Genomic DNA, 23,730 nt, shown 5'->3' with positions numbered 1-23,730 from the left:
CTAAACGTAACCTTAGTAAAACTATGCCTAAACCTTACTTTATTCTTAAACGTAACCTCAGTAAAACTATGCCTAAACCTTACTTTATTCTTAAACGTAACCTCAGTAAAACTATGCCTAAACCTAACTTTATTCTTAAACGTAACCTCAGTAAAACAATGTCTAAACCTAAACTTATGCCTGAACGTAACCTCAGTAAAACTATGTCTAAACCTAAACTTATTCCTAAACGTAACCTCAGTAAAACTATGCCTAAACCTAAACGTATTCATAAATGTAACCTCAGTAAAACTATGCCTAAACCTAAACGTATTCATAAATGTAACCTCAGTAAAACTATGCCTAAACCTAAACTTAATCCTAAACTTTATTGTGTTAAGTTTAGATCCTTGATGTTTCCCTGAGAAGCATGTAATCAAAATCAAACATTACATTTTACTGGATACAATACCCGTATTTTATATGACACACACTTTTATTTATTTTTTAATGGATGTTCGAAAGTAATTTTTGGACTGTTCTGACAGCTCTAATACGCACATCCTGATGCGCAATGTATGATTAAATATTCTACATTTGTCAAAGTAATGATGATATCTCAAGAAAGATTTGTCAGCACCACTGCCTTAAACATGTAGTGTTGTTGTTAGAAGGAATAAACACAGATGCACCCGAGAGGATGTGGACTTGGAAAGGGGAGGAGACAAATCAAGTTCCTGTTTCTGCACTAAAAAGGAGGTGGTGCCCCCAGAGGCAAAAACAAAGGGGGAAACTGAATGGGTTCCCAGATTGGAGTAATGATGGGACACATGCAGTGTACAGTTTAATGTGTTGTGCTCTCTGAGAACTAAACAGCCAGCGCTAACAATGTTAGCATCTCTCTAGCAGTCATCCGATGATAGCCAGACCCATTGAAAGAGTCTTTTTCAATATGAGACTCTTTCAATGGGTCTGGTCTCGGTACCTAAGCCTACTAGACACTAGACAGCTGGTCTTTTCAGTGCCATGCATTAAAAAAAACATTACCGATCATTACAGAACCGATATAGAGTAGGATAATCAATCTTATTCAACCAGAAAACAAATTGAGTTGCTCTCTGCTGACTTTACCTCCTCTCACCTCCTTCTAGATCTCTCACTCCTTCCTCTGTGTAAAGACGAGGTTGCCCCTGAACAACAGGAGAGGAGCCCGAGTCTGGTCCAGATGGAACCAGAACCTCCACAGATTACAGAAGAAGAGCAGGAGGAGCTACAAAGACATGAACATGCAGGTAAGTCACTTTCTTATGCGTCTCTCTCTGCATCTCCAGAGCTGATATCATATGATCTCTTCATTGATTTGGTTATCAAGTGGCCTGTCTGATTTGAGTTATTAATACCCTTTAAAGCTTAAATGGCAAAAGGGGGAAAAAAACATTAGGCCCTATCATTGGTGCCACCATATGTCTTATTTATCGCAGCTCCGTTGCCCCTAAATGATATCTTGCGGCCGAGCCTTCCACGTTAAACCTTATACTGACTGTCTAGTCTGCGGGTAGAAGTGTGTCTTAGGGTGTGGCGTTACACTATCTGTAAAATAACTATTCCACCCCCTTCACACAGACACACTTAAGGGAAAGCGTAGAACGGGACCTCTAAACCTCCGCTTATGCCTTAACCATTTGTTTGTTTACAACACTGCGCCTCAGGCGGCATCCGTGCGCATTTTGGAGAGGTTTAGACATCCCTGTCATCCTCAATACAGACCCTCTCTGAGGAAGAATAATCTTCTTGCAGCTGATACATATTCTCAAATAGCCTAACTTGAGGTTGTGATACCATAACGTTGTTATTTCATACCGTGTCATATTACCGGACATTTTGCCGGAACGCAAGGGTCACACAACATTCAGAAGTTTTCCTCACACCTAATTCTCAACGAATCACTGTGATTCTATTTTTCCTATAATAAGCAGAAGTGAGAGTTTCAATTCCTTGTATCAATTGTGTTTATACAATTTTACTCTATTCAAAGACGATAATTTGTGCTTCACGATGGCATTGATTCACTCCAAACACACCACTTCAGTTTAATTAATCCATTGCGCAGGAAATAAAGAATGGATTTCTGCAATATAGTGTTCTCAGCAACGTTTGGGTGATAATTCTGTGTATCAAATATGATTTTATTCCAAGGCAATCAAATGCTACAGCTTGGAATGTCAGACTGCCTCTCATCCGTGGGCAGAGAGGGAGAGAGTGGTCCATCGCATTTGGGGAGAACTCATAGTGCAAGCGTGCTCTTAAAGGCAATGGCATGTGGCGCGCTGATGGGTTTGATTAATGTACCGCCCAAACCAAACCTATGCTTAATGTAAGGCATAACGCAGGTGTTTTAGGAACAAGGCCGGTGGCGGAAGATAGGGAAACGGCCGTGGTCACGCCCCACGTATAAAGCCTGATCCCTAAATAGCGGGTAACGCATCTGCCGGGGAAATCAGGGCCCTTAATAATTAAGTCATTGTATGTGTTGCCTAGAGTTCCTGCACCTCCCTGTGGGTAAAGAGGAGCTTTCCCCTGAACAGCAGGAGAGGAACTCCAGTCTGGTCCAAGAGGAACCAGAAGCTCCACAGATTAAACAGGAACAAGAGGAGCTCCTTCAAAGACCAGAGGAGGCTGGTGGGTCAACATTGACATTTGCAGCAGTGAAAAGTGAAGAAGATGATGACGATGACGACGATGATGATGAAAATGGAGAGACAGAACCTCTAGCCGGCACCTCAACTGAACACATGAAAACACAAGCTTATATACAGTACTGGGTAGCATCCAAACCAGCAAGTGATGCCCAGCTCCTCTCTTCACACTGTTCTGAATCTGACAGCACTGACGGCAGTGATGAGTGGGAGGACACCAGTGAAGGACTGTCGGCTTTAAACACACTGAAATCACACAAGACACAAACTGTAGGAGGCCAAACATTGTCTTTGAGCAACAAGCTATCCCAGGACCTGAGATCATCAAAACACACAGGGGAGAACAGCTTTAGTTGTACAGTTTGTGAACAAAAATTCAGTCAACGTAGGAATCTCAAGGTGCACATGAGGACTCATACAGGTGAAAAACCCTTTACTTGTACAGTTTGTCAGAAAGTCTTCAGCCATGACAGCAATCTGAAGACACACATGAGGATTCATACAGGCGAAAAACCCTTTAATTGCACAGTTTGTGAACAAAAATTCAGTCATAAACTTAGTCTGAAGACGCACATGATAACTCATACAGGCGAAAAACCCTTTACTTGTAGACTTTGTGAACAACAATTCAGTCAAAGTATGAATCTGAAGGCACACATGAGGACTCATTCAGGTGAAAAACCCTTCACTTGTACATTTTGTGCTCAACACTTTAGTCATAAAGTTAGTCTGAAGACGCACATGAGGATTCATACGGGTGAAAAGCCCTTTCATTGTAAAGTTTGTGAACAGAATTTCAGTCACAAACGTAGTCTGAAGTCACACATGGTAACGCATACAGGTGAAAAACCATTTACTTGTACAGTTTGTCAAAAATGCTTCAATCATAATTTTAGTCTGAAAGCACACTTAAGGACTCATACGGGTGAGAAACCCTTTAGTTGTATAATTTGTGAGCAGACATTCAGTACAAATGTTACCATGAAGAGGCACATGAAGACTCATACAGGTGAAAGCCCCTTCTCTTGTACAGTCTGTCAAAAAAGCTTTAATCGTAATTTTAGTCTGAAGACACACATGAGGACTCATACGGGTGAAAAACCCTTTAGTTGCACAGTTTGTGAACAAAAATTCAGCCATAAACTTAGTCTGCAGACACACATGATAACTCATACCGGTGAGAAACCCTTTACTTGTACAGTTTGTCAAAAATGCTTCAATCATAATTCTAGTCTGAAGACACACATGAGGATCCACACGGGTGAAAAACCCTTTAATTGTTCAATTTGTGAACAAAGCTTTGGTCATAAACTTAGTCTGAAGGCACACATGAGGACTCATACAGGTCCCTTCACTTGTACAGTTTGTGAACAGCAATTCAGTCAAAATATTAGTCTTAAGAGGCACATGATGACTCACGGGACGGCTATAGCTGAGTGGTGTGTGAGCCCGACTGGGGAGCCAGAGCCCCTGATTGTCCCAGGTAATATCCCAGGCCAGGACAGCAATGTGTCTATGTGTGTCCTTGACCTGAGCAAGACTCTTAACCCCAAATTGCCCCCGAGCGCCGCACAATGATTATAGTGATTATAGGTGTGCAAATATAGTGACAAAAAACATTATCATTATTATAGAGCTATAAGAAAATAGCTCTAGTCGTAGTTTGTTGCAAAGTGTAATTCAAAATTAAACTCTTAAGAAATTATTCAAAGCAATCTGAACAGACGCATGTCACAGAGAACTAACTTTTTGTCACTCACTGTAATCAAATATGACAGTGACAAGTCCTACATACTAAAGCACAGAAATCACACTATCTGATAATTATTAAAGACGTTATTAAGTTATTTCTAACTTTTTTGCTAAGCTTATCTCAGAAACAGAGGTTTGGTGTTTTTCAACCCATCAGGTGGCCCCGTCCTCTCGAGCAATGGGATAGAGGAGGTCTCACTGCGGCACAGCTGTTTGTTGTCTCGTTGTGCAGTGGGCAGAGAGGGAGAGAGAGCTCTGCTGACTGAGACACGTTTATGTAGTGCATTGCTTAATTCTCACCTCAAATGTTTTCAGATACATATTTGAATGTACTTTTTAAGTTTAAAGCGAGTAATGCACCGTCTGGCCGTCATCTTGAGTTGAAAAAAAGAACGTGGTAGCCCAAGAGTATTTCCCTAATTACAGTAAATTCAGGTGCGAGTGGAGGAACGTGAGCTGTGGGAATCAGGCAGGTGAATTAAATGATATTCTCAATCTTTAGCCTCACGCAGTAAGTTTGCGTTCTCAGGACGTATTTAAAATCTGACATTTAGGGAATTTTTACATAAAAACACACATTGATGAAAGATATGTTCTCAGTATGTTCTAAAAGTGTGAAAACCATATTTTTCCGTCTTGAAATCATTGAACACAATTAAAGAGACGCATTATTTTCTGCATGGAAAGTTTCTGCCCACATGTTGTTGGGCACCTCAAAATGTTTTGTGTCGACACATAGTATGTGCTACACACAATGTGGATTAAATGGTGGCCTAATGCAATTTTTGATCATGTATCTGAGATTAAAGTATCTTGCATGCAAAACTATTATATTCTGACGATTGATTGATTGATTGATTAATTCATTGATTGATTGATTGTCGTGCACTGGTATTAGAAGCTCTTTAGTATGCCCTGAAGCCTTCACCCAGAGCCCATCTTATTGTCTCTGGTTCTTTAGTTCTGTACTTTGTTATTCTGTTTGATGCTTCTGTGGTTTTAAATGTAGTCAATGAATAAACTTGACACCTTTGTGACATCAGCCTCTGGTTCTGATTATACTGAGCATGTACTCAGAGATGCTCGTAGGCCTGCGTCCTGCGTCGCTGACGCACCATATTGCGAAAGGACGCATTCATGACAACTCTAGTGCGTCCATGGGACGCAGCTCCGATTAGCTCCGATAATATATAATATTTGTCAGCTGTGATCTACATGGACTCTCTCGGTTAGGCACCGTTGGTGGAGAAGTATAACTCTCCGGTTAGACACCGTTGTACTGGAGAAGTATAACTCGGTTAAACGGCGTTGTGTGGCAGAAGCAGCAGCACAGCCCCTCGCTGTTAGTCTACGCTACACACACAGAGAGAGAGAGAGAGACGGCATGAGGACCTGCTCTTAAACGTGTTAAAACGTCTTGGATAGACCACTGTCTGGAATAATAACTGATCATCATACATACAGGTCTACTACTAATCTTTGTTGCTGTTGTCATCTTAAATTGACCAGCCAAAGTAAAATCCCCGATTTTAGAGTGTTCTCCCACTTGCTTGGAGATCAGAGTGAGTGGTGGATTAACGCATGTTGCCAATCAGCTGTGTAACATTAGCAGGTTAACGATGGCTCGTTGATCCTATGCATTTGACCCTGATTTGACCACAAAGGCAAACAAAAGCACTAATTAATGGCAGCTGTAAGTAACCGGTTGTCTATCGTCTGTGTCTTGTGTATGTTTAATAGGCAACTGGATGTTTTCTGTAGCTTAGAGATATCATAACAATTAATTCCCTGAAGAGGGTAGACCCTCTCCCTCATGCTAAACTTAAAGTGACTTATAAGGTTCCACTTCTCCTCAAAAAGACAACTTTATTTTCCTTTCTCAATGACAAGCCTAATAGTATTATTGCATGTTGACTATGTGCAATAACTGCAAGCCAATGTTCATAGGCATTGTCAGTATTTGTCTTCATTATTTCTTGAATTCCTATTTCTTTATTTGCCAATACTTCCACTGTAAGCCAGTGTTTTCAGTCTACACAATAAATAGTAAAAATAAATTCTACATTCATAAATAATACAAAATAAAATAATAATAATGATTAAAAGGTTCTATGATTAAATGTATTCTATTGGTCAAAGGTATGTTAAATCCACCTGTTGCCCACTACTAGTATTTCTTACCATAAGGTGTGCTAATACTACAGAATCATATACATTTGAAAAAATATATTTATGATTTTTTAATATATGTATATATATCGGTATCGGTCTTGAAAAGCAGGAACGGGTCGCACTGATCTAGATCTGCTATTTTCACAATATGTATCTGTGGAACTGAATCAAACTAAATTAAGTGCCTCAACTCCTAATTCCTCAGGGTGGGGGGTCCCCAGTTAAAATATGATTATTTTGGGGGGTCGCTGCCTGAAAAGGTTGAGATCCACTGCATCAGGATATAATGTACACAGTCACACACGCATAGAAGATATGGAGATTGGAGATCAAAGAAAACGATAGGGGGGGGGACGTGTAATTGGGGACCCATAAAATGTCCCTGGGACCCATCTAAAAGACCACCCTTGCATCCCAGGACCCATTACATTGAAAACCTAGCAACATCACTGTACTTGTTTGGGGGACTTTACCGTGTCCACTAATGTGTGTAGTCGGAATCCTCGCTCATATAAGTGAGGGTGGTGTAGAAGTGCTTTAGCCTAGAAGTATAACTTGCAATTGCAAGTTGCACATTACAAGTCCAGGGTGACTTACAATAAGCACGGTAATCATATTGAACGTAATATATTATAATAGCACACCAGCCTCCATGCAACATTTACCCTTGTATATTCTGTATATTTATGATATACTGTATACATTATATATTTGTTTTTGCATTGAGGCTGAAGTGTTATTTGTCATGTCCTTCTGAGAGACATCTTTACCTTTTTTATCTACAGTTAGTCTGTATTGATTTGCAAGCTGAACTTTGAGGCTACAGCTGTAAGCTGTGGTAGACATGTAGAGTGTGCGGTTTGAAATAAATATATATATTCTTGCAATAGTCATTGCTATATTGTGTGCAACAGGTGTCTCCCTGTCTTTCCAGCTCTTTAATAAAGAGATCATAAGTGTTTAGGTGTTAGGTGTTGCCAATTTCATCAAATCAGGAGAGAGGCCAAACCGCAGGAGAGGAGTCCCAGTCTGGTCTAGATGAAACCAGAACCTCCACAGATTAAAGAAGGACCACAGGATGAGCTTCAAAGACCAGGGGAGGCTGATGGCTCAACATTGACATTCGATACAGTTATATATGGATCTGAATATCTCTGTGTGAAACATGCAGGTATTTGACTTTGTCATGTGTTCCTCGATCTCACACTGCGTCTCTCACTCTGCAATTTTACGTAAACTCTTCATTGATTGGGTTATCAAGTGGCCTGTCAACTTTTGTTCCTAAATGTCTGAGACAAGTTTAGGTGCATTGGTATATATAGGCCTACACTACACAGGAGCAGATGTACCTACATTTCTGAGACAAGTATTGATGCAAGTATCAATGATCAATGAAGAATCAAGAGGGCTTTATTTGTCTCTCACTTATAGCCTACTAACCTCACGTAACCAGGCTTTATTAGCCTACAGGTACATGTATTTGTCTCTCCCTCATACAGGTACAAGGCTACAAGCAGAGAAATGATGCTACGTGACGTCATGTGTAACATCTGTTGTGACATTCTCATAGGCTAGACTAGAGTCACAGCTATGAAGTCCTGCGGGAGTGCGTGACGACAGAACGAGATCCAAACTGGCGGAATAAACAAAGACAGTGTTTTAGACAGAAGTATTTTGTATGATTATTTATTCCATTTCACATTGCATCGGAGGATCAGTAATACACTGTGTGTGTGTGTGTGTGTGTGTGTGTGTGTGTGTGTGTGTGTGTGTGTGTGTGTGTGTGTGTGTGTGTGTGTGTGTGTGTGTGTGTGTGCGTGCGCGCGACACACACACGCACACGCACACGCACACGCACACACACACACACACACACACACACACACACACACAGAAATACACAGGAATAAATGACATTACCTAACATTTACACATGACAGTAGCAATATTAAAACAAAACAGTTAAACACTTGAAATACAACAAAAATGGTAAAACATAATAATCAATATTGATTATATGGTGTAGTAACCTAAATCATTGCATAAATGTAACATCTTAATGATACCTCAACAACCATAGGTATGAATAAATAAATAAATACATAAATAAATACATAATACACTAATATACTACAGCCTGATGCTGCACTGGGTCCTTTGACTCCTTTCTAAGCCCCCAGAACCGCTGAACAACAAGCTGGCGTCGCCTGGTGGTCAAATCTGAGATGGCTGGACAAATGCGTTTAAAACGCTACTGCGCATGCTTCTGTCGTCTGGAACGCTAGTGCGCATGCTCTGTTGGAGCTGATCAAAAATAAATTCCTTGAGCCGATACAGACAGTAGAACGTACTTCCGTGTGCTTCATGCGCTGGTGAGCTACTTACATTGAAATGAATGGGCGGCGCTGAGGCCGTCCGTTCTCTAGATATAGTATAACTAACGGTCCTTTCTCACGGGCAGGGAGCGTTATATTATACCTCTATGGCAGGGAGCGGTGCGGTAAGACTAGGCTAGCATTAGCATGCTTGCTGGCTATTGAGTGTAACGTTAGTGCTGTGGTGATGCAGCGTCAACTACACGTGTGTGTGTGTGTGTGTGTGTGTGTGTGTGTGTGTGTGTGTGTGTGTGTGTGTGTGTGTGTGTGTGTGTGTGTGTGTGTGTGCGTAGGTGCGTGCGTGCGTGCGTGCGTGTGTTTGTGTGTGTCAGTGTGTTTGTATTATATAACTAGAAGTTCAGGCCGGTACGCGGCCCTCACGTCTACAGTTGGACACCTATATCCACTGCCAATGTGACTGATATGCCCATATATGGAGATCTGTGTGTCTGTCAGTCAGTCCTTGTCCCTTTTATGGAGATCTCTGTATGTGTCAGTCCTTTTCCCTTTTATTCCCATATATGGAGAGCTCTGATATCAGTATATGCCCAATTGCACATGTATGGGCATGCTGATATGCTATAACTGTTCATCGGGTGGACAATATGGCAAAAAATAACCACGATCGTATCACAATTTATTTTTCATGTTGTTTTTTAGGATTATTTTATTATGATTATTAATAAATATATGATTCATTATATGTATATGATTATTAATATTAGGATTATTATGATTATGATGAATACACAAAGTTGTCTAACCACAAATCAAGAACAATGCACACGCATTTGCAGATTAAGCATCAGAAACAACAGCTGTCCATTTCAGTGTCAGGTCGCACAGCGACCAGCGATGGCAGCGGTGGCCTAGTGGTTAGAGGGGCGGCCTTCATACCGGAAGGTCCCTAGTTCGATTCCCCAATTCATCACATCGATCATGAATCACCGCTGAATAGCCCTTGAGCAAGGCTTCCATGCAGGGTCCGGCTGGAAACAAGTTTCGTACTTAGTCCGACACCCTGGGTAAACAACAAACTTTGCTTTGCTTTGCTTTGGAATTACCAGGAATTATGGAATGCATGCATATTAGCATGTTATCAATACTTTAGTCAGATAACAGGTGGTACAATTATTATTATATTATGATGAGGAAAACTGACAGACTATTCTGCCTCCGTCTCTGCACCTGAGGGCTGCTAGGCTAGCCTGAGTATCAGACTGAAGCTGTGGGCGGGGTCTATGGTCTGGAACCAGGCTACTGCTAGGCTGCTAGGCTAGCAGCTGCAGGCAGTGGACACACAACGGTGACAGATTCCGGAGTTGAGTTGAAAGCTGCATAAAACTCAGTACGGTGAGCTTATACTTCCATGAGTTGGAATGCATTATTTACTAAACAATAACCTGTAGGGATGATGTGCTCTCAATTAATCGTATTATGATTTCCTGTTTGCGTCTTGAACAACGCAGATGGAGGCTGTTTGAGCTGAAATGCGTCCCTTGTTGGTCTCGGGGCAATACAATTGTGAAGAGGATAGCTTCTTCAGTTTGGAATTGTTTGTGGGTGGTGGGTCGCCCATTTCTATGAATTGCAAGTAAACCTTTTATTTTTTGTTTCCTGCATTTTGTTATTTTTTTCTTTTTTACTTACATTTTTATCCCACTATTTTGTCACCCCCATTTTTTTCATCCAGTGCCAATTGTCAAGGTAATCCTGGGCACTACACTCCCTCTGCCAACCGAGGGAGAGCTCAGAGCCGAGCTCATGCCTCCTTCAATGCATGAGAGCTAACAAGTCTTCCTATCACCTGACAGGGGGGAGTTTCCCCGGTTGGACGTAGCGCGTGGAAGGAACATGTTATTCCAACCAGTTCCTTTCCCCTCCATCAGGCGCCCCGGCTGGCCAGGGGGAGAACGTATAGTGACCAGGATTACTGCATGTTTTTGTGAGGGTACCTACCCTAGGGGACATAGGGAGAACATGCAAAATTCACACAGAAAGGCCCTTTCGCCAACAGCGTGTCAGGATGTGACGCGCTGAAAAGCTTGTAGATCGGCTATATACTCGGCTATTTACACTCGTTTGGGTCCCGGGAAGATCAAGTTTCTTCTCTCGTGCTAAAAAGATCGGGAACCACTGAACTAGACTAGCATTAGCATGCTAGCTGGCTATTTGGTGTAGTGTGTGTGTGTGTGTGTGTGTGTGTGTGTGTGTGTGTGTGTGTGTGTGTGTGTGTGTGTGTGTGTGTGTGTGTGTGTGCGCGCATGCATATTCGTGCGTATGTCGGTGCACACAAGCTTATGTGCTGGATCTGCAACTTGCAAAGCAACATGATCCCAGTCTACAGACAACCCAACCATGTTCTAGACAGCTGGTCCCTTCAGTGCCATGCTGACCAGACAATATAAATAACTAAACACACACACAATCAATCTTATCCAATAAGAAAACAAATTGAGTTTCTCTCTGCTGACGTCACCTCCTCTCACCTCCTTCTAGATCTCTCACTCCTTCCTGTGGTTAAAGAGGAGGTTTCCCCTGAACAGCAGGAGAGGAGCCATCTGGTCCAGATGAATCCAGAACCTCCACAGATTAAAGAGGAACAGCAGGAGTGGAGCTTCAGTCTAGTCCAGATGAATCCAGAACCTCCACAGATTAAAGCTGAACAGCAGGAGTGGAGCCTCAGTCAGGTCCAGATGAATCCAGAACCTCCACAGATTAAAGAGGAACAGCAGGAGTGGAGCCTCAGTCTGGTCCAGATGAATCCAGAACCTCCACAGATTAAAGAGGAACAGCAGGAGTGGAGCCTCAGTCAGGTCCAGGTGAAACTACAACCTCCACAGATTAAAGAGGAACCACAAGAGGAGCTTCAAAGACCAGAGGAGGCTGATGGGTCAACATTGACATTACATCCAGTTATATATGGATCTGAATATGTTCTTCATAAACATGCAGGTAGATCACTTTCTCACACGTTACTCTCACTGAAACTCTATAACAGATGTTTGTATGAACTCTACATTAATTGGGTTATCAAGTGGCCTGTCTATTTTGAGTAGTTAGAACCGTCTAGGGTTGTCCTGATCATGTTTTCTTGCCCCCGATCCGATTCCGATCATTACATCTTTAGTATCTGCAGATACAGATCAAGTCCCGATCCGATATTTTGCGAATTCATTAAGCTAAAGCTTTTTGTTTATTTAAACAACAGTATCCAACGTTCATACCTTTTATAGATGGCTTTTTTTTATCACATGTCTAATTAGAACAGCATTGGTTCAAACCAAATCTAATCTAAATAACCACGTCTTGAACAAACTAAAAGATGTATTTAAAATAAAATCTCAGCTATTACAATGCAACAAAATAACTCCACATCTAAGCAGGTTAGGTTTTCAATGTAGTGAGTGGGTTTCGGGCCATGAGTGGTCATTTTGTCACTGCTAACTGTGCTAACTGTCAGCTCCAAACTCCGATGGAATTGATAGTTTTAAACTCTCTAAGGGGATCTAAAATGTTATGCTTATATCGACAGCAAGTGTTGTCCCCACTGCCATGGACTACCTTGTTTGGGCTATTTGCTGAAATTATTATTTTTTTGAATGAAGCAATGGCAATTTTTTGCCGTAGCCTCCCCATTTGGGGCGCTACGTTGCTCCGAGGTTCCAAACGGGGCTATCTACAACTTGAAGGGTTGCAATGTGGAGTCATGCCTAGTAGGATTAACTTTTCATTGTCATTCTGAAATTTGTATTTTATTTCGACGGAGCAAGTTAATTAACATTAAGTAAATAGAGCAGGAGGAGTTGGCTAGGCTTGTGCGTCTTCTCTTGCCTGAAGTCTGTCAGACACGCGCTTGCACACACACAGACGCGCGCGTGCACACACACACACACACACACACACACACACACACACACACACACACACACACACACACACACACACACACACACACACACACACACACACACACACACACACACGTGCGCAGGCTGCAGCATGGACTGAAACAGACTTCAAAGTGGAGCGTGTAAAAAATATCACATTAATCAAAAAATATATTAATCTGATATTTTCCTCCTGATTCCAATCAATTAAAAATGACGGGACAACTCTAGTACCGACTAAAGCTAGAAGGGAAAATCATGTAAAAACCTTTGCTTGTACGGTTTGTAAAGATTCAGTAAAAAAATGTAGTTCTTCATTCCCCTCACTCAGGGGAATGAGTAACTGTAGTTGTAGTTTGTGGCTTTCTTCAAAATGTAACTGAAGTAACATGGATTCACATGGATTTTCTATTCTGAGTAGTTAGTACCGTCAAAAGCAAAAACAAAAAAAAAACTATAGAAGGGAAGAACATGTAATAGTTAACTCTCATTTTATCCGTTGCCTAGAGTTCCAGCACCTCCCTGTGTGTAAAGAGGAGATTTCCCCTGAACAGCAGGAGAGGAACTCCAGTCTGGTCCAAGAGGAACCAGAAGCTCCACAGATTAAAGAGGAACAAGAGGAGCTCCTCCTTCAAAGACCAGAGGAGGCTGGTGGGTCAACGTTGACATTATTAGCAGTGAAAAGTGAGGATGATGTAAACGGGGACGCAGAGCCTCTAGCCGGCACCTCAACTGAACACATGAAAACACAAGCTGATGTAGAGGACTGTGGAACATCACAACCAACTAGTGATGACCAGCTCCTCTCTTCACACTGTTCCGAATCTGACATCACTGATGACAGTGACGACTGGGAGGAGACCAGGGAAGGTCAGTCAGCTTTAAACAAACTGAAATCATACAAGACACAAAATTTAGGAGGACAAACATTGTCTTTGAGCAACAAGCTGTCCCAGGACCCGAAATCATCAAAACAAACTCACAAAGAGAGCAAAAGCTTGAGTTGTACAGTTTGTGGTAAAGTAGGCTTTGGTAAGATGCATCTTCTGAAACGACACATGAGGATTCATACGGGGGAAAAACCATTTAAATGTACTGTTTGTGAACAGAGATTCAGTCAAACTCATCATCTGAAGTCACACATGAGGACTCATACAGGTGAAAAACCATTTACTTGTCAAGTTTGTCAAAAAAGCTTCAGTCAAAGTACACATTTGAATACACACATGAGGACTCATGCAGAAGAAAAACACGTAATGTGTACAGTTTGTCAAAAGAGCTTCCATTGCAATTCTAACCTGAAGAAACACATGCAGACTCATACAGGTGAAAAACCCTTTAGTTGTACAGTTTGCAAACAACAATTCGGTCATAAGCATAATCTAAAGACGCACATGATAACTCATACAGGTGAAAAACCTTTTACTTGTACAGTTTGTCAAAAATGCTTCAGTCAAAGTGGTGGTCTGAAGGGACACATGAGGACTCATACGGGTGAAAGACCCTTTCATTGTAAAATTTGTGCACGAAAATTCTTTCATAAACGCAGTCTGGAGAAACACACAAGGACTCATACAGGGGAATAATACAAAAACATACTTTAATCGTAATTTGTAGGAAATGCTTTGTTCAAAATAAAATTTAAGAAATGTGGATTCATACTGGGATGAAATCTGTAAAAAGTAATGTCTTTATTATTATTTATTTTTTAAAGCAATCTGAGCTGACACATAATATATCACTAATTTTAATCGAATATGACGGTGACAATTCCTACATACTAAAGCACAGAAATGACACAATCTGGTGTCAATATGATTATTAAAATCATTAAACACAATTCATTGATCTTTTTCACATTATTTCCTGCATGTAAACTGTTTTAGTTTCTTCCTAAAAATTCTTGGGCCCCTCAAAACGTTTTGGATCGACACATAGTATGTACCACACACACACACACACACACACACACACACACACACACACATGCGCGCACTACAGTATGTGTGTTTGACGGTGGTCTAAGACACTGTCACATATCTGAGATGAAAGTATCTTGCATGAAGACTTGGTTCTTTGCTCTGTTATATTATGGCGATAGATTGATTGCTTGATAGATTCATTGTTTTGTGTGCAGTGATATTTTCTCATAGATATATTTTATGTTTTATCTCTGGTTCTTTAGTTCTGCACTTTGTTATGGTGCTGGATGATGTTTCTGTTATTTTAAATGTAGTCAATGAATAAAGTTGACATCTTTGTTACATCAGCCTCTGGTTCTGATTATTCTGAGCCGTTGAGAAACCTTATCTTGTCCAGTTACATATGGTTAATGTAGAGGAATCCTCACTTACCCAGGGGGCAAAGGGGGGTATGCTGCATTTGCTCTGCTATAAAAGGTTGGCCACCAGAAATAATATCTATGACCCCGTAGGATCACAACCTATATGGACAACCCTGTCAATTTTTTGCTGGAAATCCAATATGGCCGCCTCAATATTGGCCCCTATCAGTACCCAGGGGCAAAGGGGGGTATGCTGCATTTGCCCTGCCATAAAAGGTTGGCCACCAGAAATAATATCTATGACCCAGTAGGATCACTACCTATATGGACAACCCGGTCAACTTGCTGCTGGAAATCCAATATGGCCGCCTCAATATTGGCCCCTATCAGAAAATAGCTTTGGCAATAACTTTTGAACCAGATGGGCTAGAAATAAAAACTTGGTGTCTATTTCATGGTTTCAGAGCATGAGAAACTCAATGGAATACTTATCTTTATGATTGGGTGTGTCTGGACCTTTAATTTGCATATTTCCAAGATGGACGCCACGTGAAAATGAGTTTTACTATGACTTTTACAGTGACAGCTTACTGTTATGGCAAAAAGTCTGCTTTTTAAGCAATATGAATACATTTGGTCAGTTTGAGCTTTCATTTCTATTTTGTCAATATGGCTGCAGTCATAAATAATGTATGGTATTACATTTTCCCCCAGATTTATTGATTTATAGATCTATAGTTGTGGGGATGATTGCAGAGAAAAATCGGAGAAAAACCCCACAATGTATCTTTTTGTGTATCATTTTAATAAACTAAATACAATATAAACATACACATGCACACTCCAAGACTTGCCAAAAACTTCAACTTTAGGGCTATACAAATTAACATAGTGGTATGCATTCAAGTAACATAACAGAATATAGACTACTTAGTGACAAATAGAGTAAAGGCGGAGTTGAGGTTGCCTACAAAATGTTCATTTTGACCTCTATGGTGCTGTCTTGCCTGCTTCTAGCCAATGATACTATGGTACAATGCTATTCACTGTCACTGTTGTCATGTGTTGCACTGATCCTGCTGCATCGTGTCTCCAGTACCTGGCAACGGCATCCTAAGTAGCATGGAATTGCCTTCTTTGCACAGGAACAGAGGCATGATATTGCCTTGTTCATTGACAAAGGCAAGGCTGGCTCGGTAGATGCAAGGGGGACTGCATTGCTAGCACTGAGAGACCATCCATACTCTGTGAAAGAAGGAATATCCGGCTTGGCGATATGTGCACATTTATCTATTATTGTTGCTAGAGCAGCTCTTCTCAGGTGCAGGTCAAATGCATTCTCTGTCGGGGGCAGCAGCTTTAAGAGGGTTGATCTATTATTGAGGAACTTGTACACTCTAAGCTTACTCAGTTCAAAATCCTCCGGGTGGTCCGCTTTGGATGTATATACAGCAATTGTGAGGTCTCGTGCCTGATTGATGACGTCATATGAGAGGGAATCAGAAGAGTTTTCACCAAACTCCTCAAGTGCAGGGAGATCCAGACGCATGCTGGCCTTGAACCATGCCTTCTTCCCAGTGTAGAAGGGATAGCTGGTGGTATCTCTGCCACTTAAACTATGGATAAAGGGCAGGGCACGACACTGTGCAAGCCCCAGCGCTGATACCATTTGAGGGATAGGAAGGTATGAATTTTGCTCTGTTCTCACCCACAGCTCTGGAAGGCATCTGAGATGGGTTGCTGCATAGTAAAGGCACATGATGATGATGTCTGTGTCATTGGCATGGATGACAACTCTGTCAACTTTGTCATTCTGGACACTATACAGGGTGTGGAGTATTATTCTTGTATCAGCTTCCTGTTGTGTGGATTCTAGTGCAGGGACATCTTCAATAGACCCCTCCTTGATCACCACACTCCTTGTCTCTTCTTTAAACCACCCACCCAGGTAAAGATGTGCTGGACCAAGGGCCGACTTAAGTTTCTCATTTTCACACCATTCGTCACAGAGGAAACTCAATAGGTTTACCTTGTTAGCTGACACATTAAAACACTCCTGAGGATCTGGAGCTGTGTAACGCATACTGACTTCATATTCTTTGGTAGGTTTTGGTCGAGCATATCTGTGTTCTTGCTCAGCTGTCTTAAGACTAGGTCCACTGTACCGGTCACAACAGAAGTGAATGATCTCTGTGCCAGCAGGCACATCATTCAACAGCAGACGTTGGTATCGTTCAGCGATTGTTCCTAATGCTTCACCTTTCAGGAACGACCAATGGCGTATGGCATACATGGCATCAATAACTACTGCTGTCTTCTGTAGGCAGGTCAGGGATGCATGCAACTTTAGTCTCCTCTTTCAGAACCTTCACAAGGCTTGCCTTGGTACCTGTTCTCATCCTGCCATCTTCCTGGAAGAGGGAAGGGGGGAAGCCACTGCACTCGTGGTTGCCTATAAAGTCAACAAGGTTGAGTTCTCCACCACTGGCTATGATTTGGGTCATGCGCAGGAGGGCAGTAATTTCATTGCTCTTGCCAGGTGCTGAGGTTTTCCCCTTAGATTTTTTAGATTTTGTGTTTTGAGTGTGGGAAGTGTTAAGCTTCATTATACTTGTCTTCTTCTGTTCACTGGACAGTGACTCACACAGTGCCTTCAGACCCAGTTCTTTCACACTCATCAAGTGGTCCTTGACTGTGGAATCAGCACACTGTCCTGTAGATATGTTGATCGTGGATGATGTGCTCACTGTAAATGGGTTAGTCTCCACTGCTGCCATGACCTTGACTACCATTTCTGCATCCCGGATTACACGACTCTGACGAGACTCATGGTGTGGGTTGGAGGAGTGAAGGTGGAGCATAGACTTGAGCTCTGCAGAGACAGCTGCAGTGAGTGGTTTTGTGTAGACCCATTTTGTCCTGGCAGCAGGGCTGAGTGTAATGCCATCCAGACTGCTTGCTTCCTTGGCATCGGCATTATAGGTCTGCTCCAGTAGCATGTCAAGAGAAACACTGTTGTGGCTGCCATCTGCTCGTCTGCCAACAAATACACCTGCCATCAGTGCTTCATGTACCTCTGAAGCTGTTTCTGGTAGTTTCTTCATCTCAGCCAAATACAGAGGTAAAGATTGCTGCCCGTACTTGTAGTGGCCTGCTGCAGTGAGGTAGGGTAGCATTCTTGCTGATTCACAGAGATGTCCTGTCCAGTCACCTTCCCGATCGTAGTAGATAAACCTTTGGAGAATATCTGACATCTCCAGGAAGGTTGCCCAGAGGACTGCAGTTGGTTGCTCAATGATTCCTGAAAAAGCAGCAGCTGCTCTCTTAGGACTGCCATCTCTGGACTGCCATCTCTGTTGCCATAACAGTCAGATGTCACTGTAAAAGTCATAGTAAAACTCAGTTTCGCGTGGCGTCCATCTTGGAAATATGCAAATTAAAGGTCCAGACACACCCAATCATAAAGATAAGTATTCCATTGAGTTTCTCATGCTCTGAAACCATGAAATAGACACCAAGTTTGTATTTCTAGCCCATCTGGTTCAAAAGTTATTGCCAAAGCTATTTTCTGATAGGGGCCAATATTGAGGCGGCCATATTGGATTTCCAGCAGCAAGTTGACCGGGTTGTCCATATAGGTAGTGATCCTACTGGGTCATAGATATTATTTCTGTTGGCCAACCTTTTATGGCAGGGCAAATGCAGCATACCCCCCTTTGCCCCTGGGTACTGATAGGGGCCAATATTGAGGCGGCCATATTGGATTTCCAGCAAAAAATTGACCGGGTTGTCCATATAGGTTGTGATCCTACGGGGTCATAGATATTATTTCTGGTGGCCAACCTTTTATAGCAGAGCAAATGCAGCATTCCAAAAAAAAGGGGGTTTTGCCCCCTGGGTAACTCCTATAAGTGACAGTGGTGTAGAAGTGATTTGGCCTACAAGTATAATAATAGTAATAGTATAATAATAGACATTTGCGATTACAATTAAGCATTACAAATATTATATATATATATATATATATACATCTCCTGCAGCACTTACGATTGCTCAGTTGCTAAAATTCAACAGTGTTACGCTCAAGCGGGCACCAGACACAGCAGCTTTTGTCAGACACAGTACTGCACAGGAAACACCAGTTCCATTATACATAGGACTGATGTTGCATGCCCACACACGTAAAGGGGAATTTGTAGATAAAATGGCACATCTGGGCTTGAGCGTATCCTATGATCGTGTTTTTCAGTTCTCAATTCAGATGAGGAACCATGTCTGCCAGCAGTTTCATAGAGAACAAGTGGTTTGCCCTCCACAGTTGTGCAGTCATTTGTTTACCACTGCTGCTGTTGACAATATTGATCATGATCCCGGTTCAATAACAGCTAGGGATTCTTTCCATGGCACGTCAATCTCTATGATCCAACATCCCGTCTTTTGTTGGTGAAGGGACTGACCGAAGCCTTCTTGTACTCAGTGGGCCTGAGGGAGGATGTTCCAAGACGATTGGCCGCTTGTCAGCATACAACACTGAGGTCTCCCTTGTTGCTAGCTATATCAAGGTCTCATACATTTGCAAAGAGGCAATCCCTCCGACCAAGGCTGCCCTAGAAGAGCATGTCAAGAGAGCTGTATACCAAGGAGGCTACGTGTGGGGTCAAGTGCTGGTGTCAAAACCAGAACTACCTTCACTGTGCACATGGGACTGGTCAAAGACATATAAGGGAGACTATGAACCCTTCTGGACATGCCTACCAGATGCAGGCTAGTCCAGTTATGAACTTGTCTCTTGCAAATGTAAGAAGGGTTGTGTTGGGCAGTGCAAATGCAAGAAAGCTCAGTTCCAAAAAAAGCACAGCCCTCTGTTTCTGTGAAGGCGAGTGTGAAGTCTACCCTCAGTTCCCTGTGATAGACCCTAGGTTTGGCCTCACTTAATATGAGTCTTGTGAGATAGAAGGAAGCTTCTTAGAAAGTCTAAAGTTCCTAATTCAAATTCTGCATCAATAAAAATGTATAATTTGACACAGAGATCTATATCTAACCAGTCTGAAAAAATGGCGGCCATTTTGAATTTAATGAAAATGCTCAATTATCCAAAAAACACATTACCAAGTACATAAGGTAAATAAATTCAACTATTTTTGTCTGCAATATCACATCATATCCATCACTCATTAGAAAACAGTTGTTGCTGGTGCCCATTTTGAAAAATGGCTGCCATGGGCGCCATGTTGAAAATTCATGGTGCCTCCATATCCAAATATTCTGGGAATGCCTTTGGCTATAAGTGTACCAAATGTCATGCTTTTATCGCAAACTGAACAATTCCTTTCTATTTGGGAGCTAAGCTGCTGGACTACTATGACAAACATAATGACACAGAACTACATACCATCAGGTGCCGCCAAAATAAGACTACTGGAATGAATGCTGCCCTCTATATCTTTACATAAATACGTGTCCACTGTCAACAGGCATCCACTTCCCTGATTGGCCAACCCAACCCATCGGCTTTGTGGATTGGCCAGATTGTGCGTGTCGTTTGTGCGGTGTTATATAAGTGCTAGCATGCGCGGTGGGACTCAACTCATTTACGCAACTGGACTTCATTAACTTTCATCTGTTTGTTTCTGCTTTATGAGATGTTGCGCTTCACAGTGTATCTGAACGGAGGACTACATAACAACCATGGTGCTTCTATTGCAGTGGGGAACAAAGTGTACTGCTTTGGATGCAACCGTTTCGGAAAGGAGTACGTCACCCATGATCAGATGAGTGTGTGTATCTTCAACACAGTGTCTTTATGCTGGATGAAGTTGCCTCCGGTGACAACTGGAAGAGGAGAGCGTCTGCCTGAGGTTCCCCCCACTGTGCGGGCACACAGCTGTGCTGATAGAGGGTATCGCCTACATCTGGGGGGGTAATAATAAGTAAGTAATATATATAAGTAAGTAAAAGTATCAATACTGCAATGTAGAAATACTCTGATGCGCACCGCATCATACTGCAAGGCAAGCCAGCTGCCAGGCTGATTTGAAAACACTGGCGTGCATTCATGGATTCCTCTGACACCGTTGCCCTCAATGAACGAGGTGAAAGCAAAGCTTTAATCATAAATTGAAGCGTAGCGTTAGTTCATGCAGGACACGGAAGGCCTGCATGAAAGCTGTAACCAGCTGTCAGCTGATGTGAACATCAGCTTTCTATTCCCCATTCACGGCATTGCTGGTCATTACGTCACACACTCATTATCCAATCACAGCTCACGCATGAGCAAAGACGATCCTTTAAATACGGCTTCATATTCTCTAGGTCTTTCATGGTTGCTGAACCAATGCATTTTGCTAGCTGCTGCGACCTTTCATCTGCTGCTTATCTACTGCTTTGTGCGCTGCTCTATGATATTTTGGTGCTATATGAGATGATTCTGTTAATGATGCTGACTTTTACCACTGCTACAGCAGCCAATGCTTATATTATTGCCGCTAACACTAATGTGCTCATAGCTTAAGCTAATAGCATGCTTGCTGCCGGGTGCATTTCTCCTTTCCGACATGTCGCCTTTCCGACGTTGACTAACCCTATACCTAACCCTAACCCTAACCTTAACCGCACGCGGAAGCCACTAGTCGGAGTGGTGAGATGTCGGAATGGAAGGAGCACCCCCTTGCTGCCATGTAGAAGTTTGGAATTGTTTGTAGCACAAAGCTAATACAGCATGCTTACTGCCCAGACAGTAGAAGCTTGATTTGGTTGTAGGCTAATCTTTTACCATTTGGAAAGCTTGAATTGTTTGTAGCTTAAAGCGAACATAGCATGCTGCTGCATTTAGAAGCTTTGTTTGTTATACAGCACTGCACAGTTAACATAGCATGCTTGCTTCCCATGTGGAAAGCTTCAATTGTTTGTAGCTTAAAGCATAGCATGCTTGCAGTTACATGTCGCCTTTCCGACGTTAACTAACCCTATACCTAACCCTAACCGCACGCGGAAGCCACTAGTCGGAGTAGTGAGATGTCGGAATGGCAGGAGCACCCCGCTTGCTGCCATGTGTTTGTAGCTTAAAGCTAACATAGCATGCTGCTGCATGTAGAATCTTTGTTTGTTATACAGCACTGCACAGTTAACATAGCATGCTTCCTTCCCATGTGAATTGTTTGTAGCTTAAAGCTAACATAGCATGTGGAAAGCTTGAAATGTTTATAGCTTAAAGGTAACATAGCATGTGGAAAGCTCGAATTGTTTGTAGCTTAAAGCTAACATAGCATGCTTGCTGTCATTTATGTTTGTTTGCTCATTCATTCATTTAATATGTACTCTCTCCGTCTCTCGTAGAGGCAAGTTGTCGCATCATGCAAAAATTGAGTAGATCTACAAGCTATTAACCTACGTCAACAGAGATGCTTTCTAGCTTGCAGATCAGTTATTTTTAGCACGCAGCCTGCGCACCGTTATGATGTAGCGCATGACCTGTATGTGACCGCTGCGTTGTGTATTTCTCCGCCGTTTTTTAACTTCAAAAAGCTCTCAAACTTCTATTTTGAGGCACAGAATTTACTTATAAGAGATCGTTCGGATAGAACAATTTGATGAGCGGGTGTATTTCCGGTAGGAGACACAAAGAGTCTCCTTTGTGTCTCCTACCGGATACATTAGCATCTCTAGACCGGTCATCAAATGATTGGCTCAGGAATGCGACAACAACTCAAACAAATCCATGAATTCAAGGCTTCATGGGTCGTGTAATTGATAGAAAATAAACATTGTTTTTGTGTGAATTACTCCTTTAAAAGCTGGCATAGATGTCATAGATAGCTTCATAGATTACTTTGACAGCACTATCGTCAATGTCGTGTAAATTCATGTTTTTTCTTTCATTGTTTACACATTATATTTTCTAATAATATGTTGGATTCATGTTAATGTGTATTTTCAGACATTTAACCCCTTAAACCCTCATTTTAGTCAACTTGACCTGTGACTCTGTGTACTTGGTCTGCTCCTTTCCCCCCACTCCTCTGTCTACACCAAACCTCTTTGCCGAAAATAGCCGATCTACAAGCTCACAATCCCTCGCACTGTAACAGATAATACGATTTGCCAAACTATGCCATTTTTTTCAAAGGACAACCAAACTGTTTACACAAAAAGGTCTGAAATGTATTTCTTCACTAGGACCTGGATACACCAAAGCATCTGAAGTACAAAGCTAAAAGTAATATAAAACTAATGTATCTGATGTGCTTTATTTGTTCATTTATTTTCTTTTTCTTTGGTAATGCATACATTTCCCTCAAATACAAAACAACATTTACAGCATGATACAAAAATAAACCAAATGGAGCAACAGGACTCAATCAAACAAAAACAAATAAACTATAACAACTGAAAGCTTCTAAATAGTCATTTAGATCAGTGGTTCTCAAAGTGGGGTCCGGGGACCCCCAGGGGGTCCTTGAGGGAGTTCCAGGGGGTCCCCAGCTAAATGATAGATTAGGCACCAAATGGACCGTTATGGGTCTGTAACTCTGAGAGTGTACAAATGGAACCAAATGGACCCGTTAGTTAAATTAGATTTTACA

The 23,730-nt window shown here is 41.9% G+C and overlaps 1 protein-coding gene across 1 annotated transcript; it reads left to right on the top strand.

Moving 5' to 3' along the window:
* Positions 1 to 4,085: 4,085 nt before the first annotated feature.
* On the top strand, positions 4,086 to 21,072 carry LOC311039194 (uncharacterized protein; the record flags this gene model as incomplete). The annotated part of the gene is made up of 4 exons (XM_084048867.1): positions 4,086 to 4,158; positions 11,474 to 11,929; positions 13,372 to 13,869; positions 20,807 to 21,072. The coding sequence occupies 4 exons, from the start codon at positions 4,086 to 4,088 to the stop codon at positions 21,070 to 21,072; spliced, it is 1,293 nt and encodes a 430-aa protein (XP_083904993.1).
* Between the last annotated feature and the right edge of the window lie 2,658 nt (positions 21,073 to 23,730).

The sequence above is a fragment of the Gymnoscopelus microlampas genome (genome assembly GCF_963454915.1).
Source record: "Gymnoscopelus microlampas genome assembly, chromosome: 3".
NCBI classification, from domain to species: domain Eukaryota; kingdom Metazoa; phylum Chordata; class Actinopteri; order Myctophiformes; family Myctophidae; genus Gymnoscopelus; species Gymnoscopelus microlampas.
This window is presented reverse-complemented; position numbering and strand designations above follow the sequence as displayed.